The sequence below is a fragment of the Conger conger genome, chromosome 5, assembly GCF_963514075.1.
Source record: "Conger conger chromosome 5, fConCon1.1, whole genome shotgun sequence".
In the NCBI taxonomy this organism is placed as follows: Eukaryota; Metazoa; Chordata; class Actinopteri; order Anguilliformes; family Congridae; genus Conger; species Conger conger.
The window spans coordinates 61108682-61127085 of NC_083764.1; the positions used below are offsets into that span (position 1 = coordinate 61108682).

The following is an 18404-nucleotide window of genomic DNA, read 5'->3' on the forward strand; positions in this document are numbered from 1 at the left end:
TCTCTCTCCCTTTCTCTCTCTCTCTCCCTCTCTCTTTTTCTCTCCCTCTTTTATTCTCTCCCTTTCTCTCCCCTCTCACTCACATCCGTCTCTCTCTCACACCTCACACACTCTCTCTCTCCCTCTCTCTCCCTCTCCTGCTCCCTCTCTCTTACACTCTCCCTCTTTCTAATACAGCCCCTCTGTAATGTGTCCCCCTCTCTCCCCTCCAGAGCACGTACCCCTCCAGACGCTCCACCCACACAGACGACTCCGCCCTCTTCATGGTGAGAGCCTCTGTTCTGCCTGTGTGCTCAAACTCCAGTGTGAACTAAACTCCTGTCTGCCCTGGTCAGTCCAGCTCACTCACACACACACACAGACACACACACACACGCACACACACACACACACTCACTCACACACCGACGCACGCACGCACACACACACAGATACGCACGCACACACACACACACACACACACACACACAGACACACACACACACTCATACACACACGCACGCACCCACACACACACACACACACACACACACACACACACAGACACGCACACACACACACACACTCACGCGAAAAACACAGACACGCACACACACACACACTCACGCGCACTCACACACAGACACACGCACGCACGCACACACACACACTCACGCGCACACACATACTCACTCACACACACGCACGCACCCATGCACACACACACACAGACACATGCACACACACACACACACACACACACACACACACACACCCTGCTGGTGTTGGCCTCTCTGCATGCTCACTAATTGTAAGCAGCACTGTTGAGCTAGAGGAACTAACAAGCGTCTCTCTCTCTCTCTCTCTCTCTCTCTCTCACTCTCACACTCTCACACCCCCCCTCTCCTTTTCCCCTCTTTTTCCTGTCCCGTAACCCTATCTCTCTCCCGGCTGTGTTTAACCTCCCCTGCCCTCCTCTGGCATGGCCTGTTTCTCTCCCTCTCTCTGGCTCACCCTCAGTCTTCCTCTGGGGAGGCGGCAGCTCCCGGCTGCCCCTCTCCTCCAGGCACAGGTGCTGCCCCCTCTGTCTGACGCAGGTACTGCACCCTGTGCGCGGGACACTGCAACACCGAACGGCTCTTTGCACAATGCTCTCGGACTCTCTCCAGATCTCTCTGACTCTCTCCAGATCTCACTGACTCTCTCCAGATCTCACTGACTCTCTCCAGATCTCACTGACTCTCTCCAGATCTCACTGACTCTCTCCAGATCTCACTGACTCTCTCCAGATCTCTCTGACTCACTCCAGATCTCTCAAACGCTCTCTAGATCTGACTCTCTCTCCAGATCTGTCTGAATTTCTTTATTCAAATCTCTCTGACTCTTTCTTCAGATCTCTGACTCTCCCTGCAAATTCTGTTTTAGCACACTGGATCTCCAGTGTGGTCCTATGTGGTGTTGGTGTTTAAGCTTGAAGCGTCCCTGTAGCTGGAGTGTTTTTTGTGTTCTTTGTACACACCTGTCTCCATTTCCTTCCCCCAGAGCGAGGACCGTTCCCCCCTCTCTCCCACCTCCTCTGGACCCCCCTCCGGTGAGATCCCATCCCAAATTTCTCTATCCTTCCATTGCTCAGGGTGGCCTGTAGCGTAGTGGTTAAGGTAAATGACTGGGACACCCAAGGTCGGTGGTTCTAATCCTGGTGTAGCCACAATAAGATCTGCACAGCCGTTGGGTCCTTGAGCAAGGCCCTTAACCCTGCTTTGCTCCAGGGGAGGATTGTCTCCTGCTTAGTCTAATCAACTGTATGTCGCTCTGGATAAGAGCGTCTGCCAAATGCCAATAATGTAATGTAATGTAATGTAATGGATTGAGCGATCTTGTAAAATCTAACAACCTGTCATCTTTCAAATGACAGGGAAAGGGCATTCTGGGTTTTGTAGTCTAAAACACGGACAGCAATGTTAAGATGCCCCAGGGCTGCACATATGAACACATCCATATTCATTTGTGGTGTTTATTCGCCATGACAAACATAAATATCCGTTTTTATAGCCGCTAGTATTTCTTTCCTATTCTCCGGCTGCTGAGGAAATGGTCTGGAATGAAAAATAATGGCAGCAATAATGTCATTTCTTGAAGAATAATTGGGTGATATATATTTACGTGTGCAGCCTGGCGATTGGTGGCTTGTATGAAAAGCCGTATGATTGTGTTATATTTTACTACTTACAGTGAATGGCATAAAGCATCATACTGTGGCATGTGACAGTGTGCATAATTGGCCGTGTTTGTGTGGATGGTTATTGGAGGGAGGGGGTGACGGGCAGAAATCGGATTTAGATGCTAAATGTTGCGTCTGCTCTGTACAGGAAGTGTCTCTGTCTGTCGTGCTCCTAACCACCCCCCCCCCTTGCAGCCCACCAATCGCCTTCCTGTCCTGGTGCTGTGGCCACGCCCTCATCCCGGGGCCCCGCCCCTCATCCCAGCAGCGTCCTGTTTCGATTGGGGCAGAGAGAGGAAGGCAGGAGAGGTGGGTCCCGTTGGGGGGGGGGGGGATTTGGCGGGTGAGGGAGCGTGTGAGGCACTCTCAGCACATAACACACAGAACCTGATCATTACTGGCAGGGATGTCACTCACAGCAATCAAAGTAATTAGTGAATGTAATTAGTAATTAGCCATGATTAATGAAGGGTGAGGGTAATTAATGCTCTTTCTCTGGGAGGGCAAAGGCCTGTTTATAATGCTGCTGCTTGGAGCAGACACTCTCGTTGTCTCTCTTTCTCTTTCTCTCTCACACTCTCTCCTGCTCCCTCCCTCTCTCTCTCCTCTCTCACTGTCTCTCTCTCTTTCCCTCCCTCTCTCTCTTCCTCTCTCGCTGTCTCTCTTTCCTTCCCTCTCTCTCCCCTCCTCTCTGACCGTCTCTCTCTTTCCCTCCCTTTCCCTCACACTCTCTTGCTGTCTCTCTTTCCTTCCCTCTCTCCCCTCCTCTCTCACCGTCTCTCTCTCTTTCCCTCTCTCTCTTCCTCTCTCGCTGTCTCTTTTCTTCCCTCTCTCTCTCCCCTCCTCTCTCACCGTCTCTCTCTTTCCCTCCCTCTCTCTCCTCTCTCACTGTCTCTCTCTCTCTCCCTCTCTCTCCTCTCTCACTCTCTCTCTCTGACTCTCTCTCTCTCTCTCTCCTCTCTCACTCTCTCTCTCTCTCTTTCCCTCCCTCTCCCTCCCTCTCTCTCCTCTCTCTCTCTCTCTCTCTCTCTCTCACCGTCTCTCCCTCTCCCTCCCTCTCTCTCCTCTCTCTCTCTCTCTCCCTCTCTCTCTCTCTCCTCTCTCTCCCTCCCCCTCTCTCTCTCTCTCTCTCTCCCCCTCTCTCTCTCTCTCTCTCACACCGTCTCTCTCTGTCCTCACAGATTTGGGCGTCCTGAAGCCAGAGGCTGAAGAGGCCCCGCCCCCAGAGCCCTCGGAGTTTGTGGGAGAGGAGGCGGAGCTGGTGGAGCAACTGCGTAAGGTGAGCACGATGCGCCTTCCCACAATGCACTGTGCCTTCCCACGATGCACTGCGCCTTCCCATGATGCACGGCGCCTTCCCACGATGCACTGCGCCTTCCCACGATGCACCGCAGCGCCCGTCGACACCCTCCGCCACCCTTCCGGCACGCTCCTCCACTCACAACACAATGATTTACCCACAATGCACGGCTCCACCCTCACAGTGCAAACTGGTCTTGCATGGAACACTGTATGTCTGTAGCTTATAATAAGGAAACGCTTAGAGTTGCAACAAACTTCCCCACTCATTCTGCGTGGAAAATCTCTTGCCGTGCTGCCTGTACATTTTCCCTACTTCCTGTCAGTTATCTGTACTTCCTGTCAGTTTTCCGTACTTCCTGTCAGTTTCCTGTTCTTCCTGTCAGTTTTCCGTACTTCCTGTCAGTTATCTGTACTTCCTGTCAGTTTTCCGTACTTCCTGTCAGTTTCCTGTTCTTCCTGTCAGTTTTCCGTACTTCCTGTCAGTTCTCCGTGCTGGCCAGGGGGGGGGAGGGAGGGGCGGTTGTCCTCTCCCACCTGATGCATTAGCTCGTGAGGCGGACGCTAGCCCTGCTAGCCTCTAGAGAACCAGCCTGAGGCACGGTGCAGGGACTTGCCTGCTGAGAAACGCCTGTGCTTCCCCCCCCTTGCAGAACATCGAGTCCCGCCTGAAGGTGTCTCTGCCCAGCGACCTGGGGGCGGCCCTGACGGACGGGGTCGTGCTCTGCCACCTGGCCAATCACGTGCGGCCGCGATCTGTGTCCAGCATCCACGTGCCTTCCCCCGCTGTGGTGAGTAAATGAGCCCTTTTACTTCCCTTTGACGTCAGATAGACCCTGAACCTGTTACTTTCCTTTAATGTGTCAGATAGACCCTTAACCTGTTACTTTCCTTTAATGTGTCAGATAGACCCTTAACCTGTTACTTTCCTTTAATGTGTCCGATAGACCCTTAACCCTTTACTTACCTCTCATGTGTCAGACCCTTAACCCTTTACTTGCCTTTAATGTGTCAGATATGCCCTTAACCCTTTACTTCCCTTTGCAGCCCAAACTGACCATGGCCAAGTGTCGACGGAATGTGGAGAACTTCCTGGAGGCTTGTCGCAGGCTTGGGGTCCCACAGGTGTGTGTGTGTGTGTGTGCGTGCGTGCGTGCGTGCGTGCGCGCGTGCGCGCGTGTGTGTGCTTTTGTCTGTGTGACTATTGACTCACCTGATGTATTTGTGAATTGCCCTTGATTTGGTGCCTGTTTCCTGCTACTAACAATTTCCCTCTCTCTCTCCTGTATTGTTCCTTAACCCTAATCCTTACCTCATCTCTCTCCCCCCCCCTTTTTTCTCCCTATTCTCTATCTGACTGTGTCACTTCATGTCATTTCACCCCCCCTCCTCTCCTCTGTAGACCTTTCTGCTCTGTGGGGTTGGGACAGGAGGCTGACTGTGTGTGTCTGGGACAAAGCACTCCTTATTGTTTCTGCTGCCCCCTCCTGGCCACGCGTGGCTTTGCACTCGACTCCTTTGAGTCCACAACGTAATCCCCCTGGTGGCCCTCCTCGGAACTGCAGCGACGCACTGCGCCGGCACCGTGCAGATGTTTTAAGAACTGGAGACAGCTTCCACTCAACAGCTTCCGTGGAGCCCTACGGGAGCTGTTCAGTGGCCGAGAAGCCAACTCGTGGAGCGCCGGAGCGTGTGCACCGCGTACCTAAACAGGAAGGAGCGAGCAGGAGAATGAACCAGAGGCTTAATAAGGTGCAATACCTCCGGGAAGCACAGGAGTTTGTGTTCTTCTGGGGGAACGTCAGTCCCTGGCCCGCTGGCTGCGTCAGCGCTGACCCGCGCGCGGCCTGGTGGAGCGTTGCCGTGGCGATATCGCTGATCTGCGTCCCCGCGGCCCTGTGGCCTTCGCTGGGGCGTTAGTGAACGTGATCTGCTGCTGCCCGCCTGTGCAGATCCTCCCGGGGGTGAAGTCTGCTGTAAAAACACAGATCGCAAGGACGGGTGGATCCTCTGTCCGCAAGCCAGTGTGGGAGGAGTCACGTCACTTAGCTCCGCCCACCGCAGCCTTATCTGTGGTGTGGGAGGAGTGATGTCACTTTGCTCCGCCCACCGCAGCCTTATCTGTGGTGTGGGAGGAGTCACGTCACTTGGCTCCGCCCACCGCAGCCTTATCTGTGGTGTGGGAGGAGTGATGTCACTTTGCTCCGCCCACCGCAGCCTTATCTGTGGTGTGGGAGGAGTTAAGTCTCCCAGCTCCGCCCACTGTGGAGTCAACTGCTCCCTTTCACCAAAGACTACAGAAGTAGGTCTACAGTATGCAAGACTACACTGTCTCTGGTTTTTATGCATCTGTAAAGTACGGTCTGCAGTTTGCCCAGTGCTGTACCTCCAGATGAGACTGACGCAGTGTCACTGAACACCAGGCTTGTGTCCTCTACTGCCAGTCAAGCACAGGCTCCTCCCCATCTCTCACAGGCCCCGCCCCTGTGTGTCTCTGCATCAGTGCCCTGCCCACCCTGTCCGTCCATCCGTCCGTCCGTCTGTCTGTCCTTCCTTCATGCCCCCTGAGGCCGATCTCATTCCCTTCTGATTTCTCTGCTTGGTTTTGGATTCGGTTTTAAACTTCAGTTTCATTATCCGTTTCATTTTTCCATCCATTCAATGATGTACTGTTTTGGGTTTTTTTTTTTTTTTGTGCATTGTTTTATTGTTCCACACCTCCTCCCCCTCACATCCCGCTCTCCCCCCCCCTCCCCATCCCAGGCCCAGCTCTGCCTTCCGCTCCACATCCTGGAGGAGAAAGGACTCCCCCTAGTGGCCGGGACAGTAAAGGCACTCCTGGAGCTGGCTCCCCCAAAACACGCCCCCGCCCCCGCAGCCAGTGCCGCCCCCCCCGTCTCCGTTTAGGACGGACGGACAGACGCACAGACGGGAACGTGTGAGTGGAATCCTCTGGAGACACGTGGCTCGCCTAAACCTGCACCAAAACTGTGGAATCCTCCTCTGCCACTTCTACAGCCCCTGCCCCCCCCCCCCCCCAAAGATACCACATCCCTGCCCCCCCCCCCCCCCCCAGCTCTGAGACGGAGCCCTCCACCAGGAGACGAGTCAGGAGGAGGGCGAGATTTGGGACGTTCGGGGTAGAACGTCCCGGAGCCAGAGACTTCAGGTCGCCCGTGGCTTCCTCCAGACGGACGGACGGACGGACAGGACACACGGACACGCGGGACAGTCACCGTGGAGACGGAGAGAGAGAGGAGGAGAAGGAGAAACGGTTCTTCCTTTCTTTCAGTTACGAGTTTTTAGCCTTCATTGTTCTCTCCGCCTCATAAGGGCGTCTATGTCCTTGGCTCTTTCTTGTACATTATTATTGTTATAATTATTATGTTATCATTGTTATTATTATTTTATCATTGTTGATATTATTATTATTATTATGGTCACAAGACAAAGGTTTGAGCGGGGGGGGGGGGGGGGGGGGTCACATGACCTGGGTTGTCCAATCCCTAAAGGAAGACGTTTGATGGATGATCACTAATGGTTGCGCAACGCTAAGACATGGAAGTTGAATGAAGGTGCTGGCCAGAGGTGTGGATGAGGTGCAGGTGCTTTGGGTGTGGAAGTGGTGCGGCCTGAGGCTTTGAACCCGGCGTGTATGGCACGCTGAGCCTGCAGTTCCCGGCTACGACCAGGAGGTGGAGTCTGCACACAGTCCTGTCTCACTGTGTCAGCACGGCCCTGAAAAACAGCCCCAGCCCTGCTCCTGTAGACGCTGTTAGCCATGAGATCAGCTGCTTCATCTGGTGACTTGGCGCTGGGTAGAAATTAAAACGGGCACACACCCTGCAGCTCTCCAGGGTTGGGTCGCCTTGGAAACGGGCACACCCTGCAACCCTACAGGGTTTGGTTGCTGTGGAAACGGGCACACCCTGCCACCCTACAGGGTTTGGTTGCTGTCGAAACAAACGCACCCGGCAACCCTACAGGGCTTGGTTGCTGTGGAGACGGGCACACCCTGCCACCCTACAGGGTTTGGTTGCTGTGGAGACGGGCACACCCTGCCACCCTACAGGGTTTGGTTGCTGTGGAGACGGGCACACTGCTGCCCTCCAGTGTTGAGCGATGGTTGGTATGAAGGGCTGGGGGTGAGGGGAGCGTGATGGAGGCACAGCCGTGTTATTGACACGTAGGCGGCTGTGATCCCTTAAGGTGTGCTACACCTTTAGCGTCACCGTGTAATCCCAGTTACACACCGTCCACAGTATGATGGACACTACAGCCGGTGACACCCTGCGGTACACTATAACACACTCCCTAACGCACCACAACACTACACACAAGCACACCCACGTAGCACTACACACGCACCAGAAACACACCCACGTAGCACTACACACGCACCAGAAACACACCCACGTAGCACTACATACGCACCAGAAACGCATCACAAAATGGCCAGTCACAACACGAGACGGCACTATGCACATCCTAACACGGCTCACTACAAAACTGGGGGACTGTCCCAGGATGAGATGACACTACTCCACTCAACATACGACACGATCACACGCAACACATCACTACAGCGACCGAGCTCAGCTAAAGCTGTTCAGTTTCAGCTTCTTTCAACCTGTTCATCTTATTTCAACCTGCTGTTTCCAGCCAGCTTATTTCAACCTGTTCATCTTATTTCAACCTGCTGTTTCCAGCCAGCTTATTTCAACCTGCTGTTTCCAGCCAGCTTATTTCAACCTGTTCAGCTTATTTAAACCTGCTGTTTCCAGCCAGCTTATTTCAACCTGCTGTTTCCAGCCAGCTTATTTCAACCTGTTCAGCTTATTTAAACCTGCTGTTTCCAGCCAGCTTATTTCAACCTGCTGTTTCCAGCCAGCTTATTTCAACCTGTTCAGCTTATTTCAACCTGCTGTTTCCAGCCAGCTTATTTCAACCTGCTGTTTCCAGCCAGCTTATTTCAACCTGTTCAGCTTATTTCAACCTGCTGTTTCCAGCCAGCTTATTTCAACCTGCTGTTTCCAGCCAGCTTATTTCAACCTGCTGTTTCCAGCCAGCTTATTTCAACCTGTTCAGCTTATTTAAACCTGCTGTTTCCAGCCAGCTTATATCAACCTGTTCATCTTATTTCAACCTGCACATCTAATTTAAAGCTGCTGTTTCAGGCCAGCTGGGTGGCAGCCATGAGGAGTGAGATGGGGCTGTAACGAGGGTTAAATGGCCTCCCACACCGCCATCTGTCTGGGGTCTGCCTGTGGAGTCACGGCCTGCCCCTGCTGTCTGGGACAGGCTGTGCCTCGCTGTGCTGTGACTCGGTCCTGTTAGAGCCAATCTACAGTGATGGGTTGCTGTTACACTGACTCGCTGTGATTGGGTGCTGTTACACTGACCCGCTGTGATTGGGTGCTGTTACACTGACCCGCTGTGATTGGGTGCTGTTACACTGACCCGCTGTGATTGGGTGCTGTTACACTGACCCGCTGTGATTGGGTGCTGTTACACTGACCCGCTGTGATTGGGTGCTGTTACACTGACTCGCTGTGATTGGCTGCTTTTCTGACTCGCTGTGGCCGTGCTGACTCTGTGCCGTTACTCTTGACTCTGCGCGATCGATGCGATTCGGTCATCTTGCACTGATCCGCTGGGGTTTGCTTTGACTCTGTACTGTTGCAGTGACCCAATCCAGTCACCTTTATTCAATAATTTTAGACTGGCACAGCTTGGTTACACTGACTCGCTGACTCGCTGACTCAGTCTTGTGACACGGATTCAGGCCTGTTGGATTGACTCACTTAGTTCTGTTAGAATCACTGGCCAACTCCGACCAAGTTCTGTTACAGACGTTCTGGACTGCCCTGTTGATTTATGTACACAGGACTTGCAGACAGGGACCAGAACTCAGCCCATACATGGTTGGAAATCACACAGGACGTTTCCTGAAAGCTAATCAATGTGAGTGACCTCTGACCTCTGACCTCTGTGAGCATGTACCGTACAGGGGTTGGCTGTTAGCAAGGGCTCGTGGGTAAATATTATGTGGATTCGTTCTTTCTCCACTACTTTCTCTTTTGCATGCTGGACCTACATGCACAGTTTGGAAATGGAAAAAAAAAGAATAAAAAAATTTCATCACACAAATACAGAGCGAGAAATATAAAAACTAGAATTATGTTTTCACATTTTAACTTGCTTTTTAAACTGACTTCAGGCTTTGAAAAGGGAAGTTAAAGATCCAGACGTTGTGATTATAAATGTGCTTTTCTTTCCTGTATAGTATAAGAGTTTTTATGTTTTTACCTGAGTTTGTGTCGCAGCTGTTCCTATGCCCATAATCATGTGGCCTTGCACACTGCAGATTCTATACAGATCATTAATATAACATTCCATGTTTACAAGTACATACTGCTTCCTGTACACTCGAGGGGACTTAATTTCCCTTCCTGCAGTGCCCCCTTGCTGTACGGAGTCCCCAAGACCACTCCCCCCATTCCCTCTTTTACACTTTAAAAAAACCTTTTTTACAGAAAAACATTTTGAACAGTTGTCCATCAGAACATTCTATATCTGGTTTTAAATAAAGAGATTTAAAAAAATGAATGTATCTCAAGAGTTACCGTGACTCCTTTACAGTGTCGGTGTGTGTGCAGTAGTGTGGAATGTGAGCTGCTGTTTCTATAACCTTTATCTTACAAGGAAATAACGGCCAGGGCTAAAAACCTGTCTTGCGAGCAAGGCTCCGCAAGCCAGGGCAGGCACAGAAGAGTATGTCAAGTGGGATAAAATGTCTTTCTTTTCAGCTTCTGGTGGGTGTGCCAGTGAAAGCGTTTTATCAGCACTTCTCTTCAACGTGGAACCTGTAAAACACTTGTGAGCCCGTTCGATGCCGTTGAAGAGACGGCCAAGTATGTGCAAATACGAGGCTCGTTTTTGGACTGGAGCAAATCTTTATTTAATTGCCGATGTGCGATTATCTGGGGCTTGTGATATTAAAACAAAAACCATTTGGCACGGGCAAAATGGATGGGTTTTTTTTCCTGGAGACCTACACAAGTGTCCGGTTGTTTCTTTGTAGAAAGAGAAAATGCTATAAATCTGAAACATGGAATATGTGTAAGTAGTCAACACATCAAGATTTAAAATGTGTTACAGATCATCACATCAAAAAACACCATAATCTCTCTTCCAAACTACCACACTTTGTAGATGAACCATAAACCACCTTTAGAAAAACAGACGCTCTTAATTTCCAAAAAACGATCATAGGTTTTTATTGACGCGTTTGAAAATGTCACTTAAGTGTATCTTCGCCCTAGGCGTCTTGGCTTGTTCTTCTTTCTGAAGTTTTCCCGCGTTGGCAGTATATATATATACACACACATACACACACACACACACACACACACTTGCATGTCTTTAGGGTACTCAAACACTCAATAGAATGACCCCTGTGGTCATTGTTAGTAATTTTTCTGAACACACTTTTTTGCCTTTTGTCAAATATGGTTTTTAAGGAACAATGTGTGAAGAACGAAGGCCGTATACCATAGATATTTTACTAAATTCATTCTGGTGTAGAAGAGGCTGAATTCTGTCAGTAAAATAAGAAGGATCACATGTGGATATTAGCCAATGGCAAATCCCACAGGAATGCCAATGTTAAGTGATCTGACTCGCTGCATGTTGGACGTGATTTGCCGAAAGCTCTTATTTCGGCCATAGCGGAGCCAAGCTTGGCTTTGGACGTGATTTACGATAAGTAGGATAATAAACGTTATTCTGAGAAAGAGATTCATCTGAAGAAGTGCTTTAGTTCTCCACAGAGAGTTGAGCACAGACGGGTCATTCCTGCAGCTTCGTCTTCATACGGTGAATATTTAACTGCCCTTCCAAGATCTGCCACCAGGCGGAGCAGTGGTCCCAATCGTGAGCTGAAAGTAGAGCGATAGCGAACAGCACTGTAATGCAAATACAACTTCCTTTATTTAACATTCCCGGTGACACATTGAGGATAGGACCCTCCTTTATCATCGTCCCGAGGTACAATAAAGCCAAAAAGAATTAAGAAAATACATGTATCCGTTAATGCGATCACATATGCCAGGCGTGGGGTCAGTTCTATTGTAAACTTTTGTAAATTCAGTTCAGGAAATGAAATAAAATGTACCTAATAAACGGACTGAAAACTTTTTGCATGTATTCTGTAGTTGTTTTTTTTTTACCCGATTGTTCTAGTGTTGCACCCCCACCCCACCCCTGCAGATAGGAGGAAGGATCTTGCGTACCCCAGTTCAGGAAGGCCGGAGTCTTCCTCAGTTCCTCTTCAGCTGGCTCCCCCTCTTACCCGAAACGCGACATCCCCGCGCTTTCACCGCCCGGTTTCGCCCTCCATCTCTCCGTCTCTGCGTCCGTCCCTAGTCAGCGGGAGGACCGAGGAGGTTTGGCATCACACAAACGCACACGGCCACACTACTCGACGTCATCTAGCCAATAAAGTTAAGATAAGAGGTTACAAGTATTATTACGGAATAAATATAAATTTTTCATTAATCTGTTAACTTGCCTTAATTTTATTTAGTAAATTGGGGTGTTATTATTATTATTATTATTATTATTATTATTATTATTATTATTATTTTCAAAAATAAAACTAAGGTTGACGGCCTGTTCCTCAGTTTCAGACCTGGGTATTTCCTAGACTCTGTGGTTTCCTTGGAGAGCTGGCCGCTGGCCTCCAGATTCTGGATCAGGCCGCTGGCCACTTTTACCCAATGCTACTTACAGTCGATTAGACTAAGCAGGGGGGCAATCCCTCCTGGAGCAATGTGGGGTTAATGTGGGGTTAACCTTCCAGGTCCAGGTCCCAGTCAAGCACCTTAGCCACTAGGTTTGCTAATTCAACAGTAGTTGAATTCATGGGCTGATGACGCATACAATCAAGGAATTCTGACAGCCTGCCAGGAGTCAAGCCTAGAATCTTCTCATGCTTAGTCAGATGCGTTTTCTATTGCGCCACTGGCCTCCCAGTGTAATACAAAATGGAAGGTAATATTAGGAGCAGCAGTTCTCACAAGGTGACCCAGTGCCACCTGTATTTCTACACAGCCCCCAGACAAATGTTTACCTGGGGCTCTGGATCCTTTCCCCTCAAGGTTGTGGTGAGATTCTGGCCTTCGGTCATCCGATCCTCCAGTTTCAGCTCACAGTGAGGAAGCACCAGCTCCTTATGGGCCGCCTCCACCAGGGGATTCTGCAGGTCCTTACAGGGAGAAGCAGCATCATCATTGGGGGCGACATGGCTCAGGCAGTAAGAGCAGTCGTCTGGCAGTCGGAGGGTTGCCGGTTCGATTCCCCCGCCCGGGCTGTGTCGAAGTATCCCTGAGCAAGACACCTAACCCCCATTTGCTCCTGACGAGCTGGTCAGTGGTGCCGTTGGTGTGTGTGTGAGTGTGTGTATGAATGGGTGAATGAGAAGCATCAATTGTACAGCGCTTTGGATAAAGACGCTATATAAATGCCAACCATTTACCATCACCAAGAGGAGAAAAACTTGGAACAATTCTCTCCCCAGTTCTCACAGAGCATTCTCCCAACATTCCTGGGATGCCACTGCAATTTATCACACAAGAATTGCATTTTTTATTTCTTATTTTATTTAACCGGTTAATTTAAATTATGGCGGCATGGTTGGTGCAGTGGGTAGCACTGCCGCCTCACAGCAAGGAGGTCCTGGGTTCGAATCCCCGTCGGCCGGGGCCTCTCTGTGTGCAGTTTGCATGTTCTCCGTCGTGTTTGCGTGGGTTTCCTCCGGGGACTCCGGTTTCCTCCCACAGTCCAAAGACATGCAGGTTAGGCTGATTGGTCTAAATTGCCTGTGGGTATGAGTGTGTGAGTGAATGGTGTGTGTGCCCTGCGATGGACTGGGGACCTGTCCAGAGTGTAAATCCTGCCTTTCGCCCAATGTATGCTGGGGTAGGCTCCAGCCCCCCTGCAACCCTGTTCAGGATAAGCGGGTTGGGATAATGAATGAATGAATTTGAATTATACTTCAACTCTACTTGACAGTGATGACCTGTAGAGTGAGTGGGGAGTGCATGCGATTGCGTAGCCAATCAGATGTAGGGACAGTAATCAGGTGATCCACTCTCAGGGAGACTTTTTTTTTTTCTTTCTTGTCCAGGTCAGCCATTTTGAGAGTGTTGTGATGATGTACCTCCAAGTCCTCTGACTTCGTGTTCAGGGCCCCGTGGAGCTGAGGAACCACCCTCTCATTCTCCCTGAGGACACAGGACATGTTGGTCTCCAGCTCCTGCATGGCTTTCTGGAAGGCCACCCTGACGTTGTGTATCTCCAGGTCCCGTGCCTTCTGCACTGCCTGCAGCTTCTGCATCAATGCGTACAAGAGGGAGTCACTCATTTGACCAAAAAACAGATTCCTGCTTGACGACTACCAGTGTCTCCCACACACTAAACTAGAGCCAGCATTATAGCCTGTACACTGAGCCAGAATCCGAGGAGCACACACAAAAAAAGCCACCAGACATTGGGCTCATTCCAGTCGCTCATGATGAAATAAGCGTCCTTGTCTCCTCATTCCCTGACTGACCCAGAAATCGGCCGAGGCCCGCCATCTATATTCCAACCCAGCAAGGGAACAGGAGCGCATCCTTTGCGGAAGTTTTCTTTCAGAACGTGTGTGAGACATAAATTACCGGCCCTGTGGATCCACTTCTCCCTGTCTGCCACGTCTGTAATTGATGTGGCTTTGGCAAATAACACTTGAAAGAGCAAAGGGCATTCCACTTACATGCCAAAAATACAGTGCATCCGGAAAGTATTCACAGCGCTTCACTTCTCCCACATTTTGCTATGTTACAGCCTTATTCCAAAATGGAATAAATTCATTTTTTTCCTCAAAATTCTACACACAACACCCCATGACAATGAAAGAAGTTTTTTTGAAATTTTTGCACATTTATTAAAAATTAAAAAAAACTAAGAAATCACATGTACATAAGTATTCACAGCCTTTGCTCAATACTTTGTTGATGCACCTTTGGCAGCAATTACAGCCTCAAGTCTTTTTGTATATGATGCCACAAGCTTGGCACACCTATCTTTGGGCAGTTCCACCCATTCCTCTTTGCAGCACCTCTCAAGCTCCATCAGGTTGGATGGGGAGCGTCGGTGCACAGCCATTTTCAGATCTGTCCAGAGATGTTCAATCGGATTCAAGTCCGGGCTCTGGCTGGGCCACTCAAGGACATTCACAGAGTTGTCCTGAAGCCACTCCTTTGATATCTTGGCTGTGTGCTTCGGGTCGTTGTCCTGCTGAAAGATGAACTGTCGCCCCAGTCTGAGGTCAAGAGCGCTCTGGAGCAGGTTTTCATCCAGGATGCCTCTGTACATTGCTGCATTCATCTTTCCCTCAATTCTGACTTCTGTCTCCCAGTTCCTGCCGCTGAAAAACATCGCCACAGCATGATGCTGCCACCACCATGCTTCACTGTAGGGATGGTATTGGCCAGGTGATGAGCGGTGCCTGGTTTCCTCCAAACATGACGCCTGGCATTCACGCTAAAGAGTTCAATCTTTGTCTCATCAGACCAGAGAATTTTGTCTCTCATGGTCTGAGATTCCTTCAGGTGCCTTTTGGCAAACTCCAGGCGGGCTGTCATGTGGCTTTTACTAAGGAGTGGCTTCTGTCTGGCCACTCTACCATACAGGCCTGATTGGTGGATTGCTGCAGAGATGGTTGTCCTTCTAGAAGGTTCTCCTCTCTCCACAGAGGAACGCTGGAGCTCTGACAGAGTGACCATCGGGTTCACCTCCCTGACTAAGGCCCTTCTCCCCCGATTGCTCAGTTTAGATGGGTGGCCAGCTCTAGGAAGAGTCCTGGTGGTTCCAAGCTTCTTCCATTTACGGATGATGGAGGCCACTGTGCTCATTGGGACCTTCAAAGCAGCAGAAAGTTTTCTGTACCCTTCCCCAGATTTGTGCCTCGAGACAATCCTGTCTCGGAGGTCTTCAGACAATTCCTTTGACTTCATGCTTGGTTTGTGCTCCGACATGCACTGTCAACTGTGGGACCTTATATAGACAGGTGTGTGCCTTTCCAAATCATGTCCAATCAACAGAATTTACCACAGGTGGACTCCAATTAAGCTGTAGAAACATCTCAAGGTTGATCAGTGGAAACAGGATGCACCTGAGCTCAATTTTGAGCTTCATGGCAAAGGCTGTGAATACTTATGTACATGTGATTTCTTAGTTTTTTATTTTGAATAAATTTGCAAAAATTTCAAAAAAACTTCTTTCATGTTGTCATTATGGGGTGTTGTGTGTAGAATTTGGAGGGAAAAAATGAATTTATTCCATTTTGGAATAAGGCTGTAACATAACAAAATGTGGGAAAAGTGAAGCGCTGTGAATACTTTCCGGATGCACTGTATGTTTCCTCGATTCCTCAAACCCTCGCTTCCTCGGACGGAAGCAAGGAGGTAAAAATAAGAGGTTGGAGTAAGCCCAATGTTGACCTATTTGCGTAGGAGATGTCTCTGGTGCGACCTTTGACCTGCACCTCCATGCATCCCCACGTCTGCCATTCACCTGGAGCTCCTGATCCTTCTCCTCCAGGGTAGCGGCGAGATCCTGGACCTTGGCCGCCTTGTCCCCTAGTTTCACCTCCATCTCAGAGAGCAGCCCCTCCTTCCAGGCCGTCTCCTCTCTGGCCTCCGCCAGGAGTTTCTGCAGCTCCTTTCGACAAGGAACAGGAGCGTCGTCAAGGAAAAAAAACCAAAACTTTATTTGTATAGCCAGTGTCTGACAGCACTCCTGTGTCACAGTTCTTAGCTTGTACCTCCATGTCCTGTGTATTCTTCTTCACGGCCTCCTGGAGCTGACAAATGGCCACATCTCGCTCCTCAAGGACTCGAGACGCGTTGGCTTGCAGGTCCCGAATTGCTTTCTCGAAGTCAGCCTTGGCGTTGAGCAGCACCAGGTCTCTGCCTTCCTCCTGAGCTTGCAGGTTCTGCGTGGACGGTGACCAAAGTGAGCCAACCACCGGGAATAACAAGTAGAGACCCACTCCTATGAAGTAGGTTCTAGCTAGTATACCTGGAAGATCATACTATCTAGTGTGCAACAAATTGAAGTATGCATAACAGAACATTTGGGGCTAAAAGTAATGGCTAAGGGTGGGGTTATCATAGGTAGCTTGCAATCAAAATACAGAAGTTAGCATCCCAATTTAGGAGTGTGATGGTATGACCAAGGAGCCATTGCATAGGAGGTGGTTTACAGTGACATGATAGACCCAACAGTGGATAAAGGCCAGCAGTCTGAGTCTTTGGCATGGAGATTTAGACATTAACTTGCTCCAGGTTTTGGCTCAAAATGGCTGGCATGACTATGGACATGCATCTTGGTTCTCTATACAGTTATTATATGTAATAATACATTACTAATCTAACCAACCAGTGTCCTGATCCAGAATCTGTTCAAAATGACCGAGGACCACTTTTAAAAGACCATCCCAGACAATAACCAGCTGTTTGTTACCTTTGACCTGTTCTCCTGTACTGTTCCCAGAATGCCATTTACCTGAAGCTCACTATCCTTCTCCTCCAGGGTTCTGGTGAGGCACTGGCTTTCAGCCTTTTGGTCATGAAACCTAGCCTCGTATTCAGTGAACTGTAGTTCCATGAGAACCATCTCGTCATTGGTGGTAGCAAGACATTTCTGCAGCTCCTTTCAAGAGCAGCCATAGAGAAAAAATATATTATTCTTCCACTGTTGTTGCAGTATGATCACATCAGAATTTGTGTCTCAAGCTTTACTTACATCCAGTTCACACCAGCAGTTTGCGAATGCTTAGCACATAGGTGTCAAACCCCAGACTTAATAAAAGCTTAATAAAAATCCAGCTATGACCAGCTCAAAATACCAGCTAAAAGCAGTTTCAAAACCTAGCTTTGAGCTGTTCAAATCATGTTGAGTATGGAGCTGGTCTGAACTGGTCAACCAGCTACCAGCTGTTAAAACCCAGCTTGAGCTGTTATTTTGAGCATGGAAGTGCGCATGAAAAATACAGACTGGCACTCACCTCCATTAAAAGGTTGCTCAATATGTCGAAGGATTCTTTTAACTTCTCTGATGTCGTCATTTCAGATTTCCTGAAAGAAAAATAGCCCAGGCACTCTGATGTTTCTTCCTTATGTCAATCTTGACAGAAAAAGAGTGCATTTAACATATTTTACACTGGTGACGAATTATGGATAGCCATGCTCTGCATACTACGTGTCTGTTGATAATACACTTGATTCAATATTTAAAATCTAACACCTGGGACACTGTTTCTGATTAATGCTGTGGTCTTTCTTCACAGTACTATTTGTGGAAACAGAAGGTGCAATTTGCTCTCTTCCTTCAGATTTAGATTTTTTTTTTATTTTTTTTTATTTTGGGTCGTGAATTGTTTGAAAAAGAAAAATGTACATTTGTACGTTTCAGAAAACTGATATTGATCCAGCTTACAAGATTACCAGTATTCAGGTACCCTTGGGGAAATGTTTTGGCATAGCAGTATTATTTACTCACATAAACAAATATACATTCCAGTTGTGCCTTTAAATAACACTGCAACATCAGACTTACCAGACCCTCTAGTTGTGTCTGTTCTTTGACAATAAAGTGCACTTATATTATATTAATTCTTAATAAGGAGAGTCAGTCTTGTGACAAAACAGTATCATATTTCGTATCATAATCAAAATGGAACAATCCACACGAACGTCCCTTGGACGTAACAGCAGGCAACATAAATCTTGAACATTCTGTGCGTAACCTACGAATGAAGTCTTATTTTAGACTTCTCAACGTTAAGTGTAATTTTACT

At 49.0% G+C, this 18404-nt stretch overlaps 1 protein-coding gene and 1 pseudogene across 6 annotated transcripts; one reads left to right on the forward strand and one right to left on the reverse strand.

Moving 5' to 3' along the window:
- The window catches only part of LOC133128584 (DISP complex protein LRCH3-like), an 18681-nt pseudogene extending 12167 nt beyond the window's left edge, over positions 1–6514 (forward strand).
- A 4414-nt stretch (positions 6515–10928) lies between these two features.
- LOC133129648 (putative leucine-rich repeat-containing protein DDB_G0290503) lies at positions 10929–18370 on the reverse strand. 6 transcript variants are annotated; one of them, XM_061243875.1, is made up of 9 exons: positions 18164–18370; positions 17613–17682; positions 17111–17257; positions 16368–16538; positions 16118–16264; positions 13722–13889; positions 12633–12767; positions 11794–11922; positions 10929–11439 (listed from the first exon to the last, which is right to left on the reverse strand). In XM_061243875.1, exons 2-8 carry the CDS (start codon positions 17670–17672, stop codon positions 11821–11823), a joined length of 930 nt encoding a protein of 309 aa, XP_061099859.1. In that variant the 5' UTR covers positions 17673–17682; positions 18164–18370; the 3' UTR covers positions 10929–11439; positions 11794–11820. The 6 variants fall into 6 exon arrangements, with proteins under 6 accessions (XP_061099859.1, XP_061099860.1, XP_061099856.1 ...); XM_061243876.1 differs by having other exon boundaries at positions 12633–12758; positions 13722–13892; XM_061243872.1 differs by having other exon boundaries at positions 13722–13892.
- Positions 18371–18404: the final 34 nt, after the last annotated feature.

Excerpts from the sequence above, each read along its gene's own strand:
- LOC133129648 (XM_061243872.1), bottom strand. The coding sequence starts at position 17,672 with ATGACGACATCAGAGAAGTTAAAAGAATCCTTCGACATATTGAGCAAC. Across the intron at positions 17,258-17,612 it reads TGAGCAACCTTTTAATGGAG|GAGCTGCAGAAATGTCTTGC; the intron begins GTGAGTGCCAGT and ends TGCTCTTGAAAG. Across the intron at positions 11,923-12,632 it reads GAAAGGATCCAGAGCCCCAG|GGACGGACGCAGAGACGGAG; the intron begins GTAAACATTTGT and ends CCCGCTGACTAG.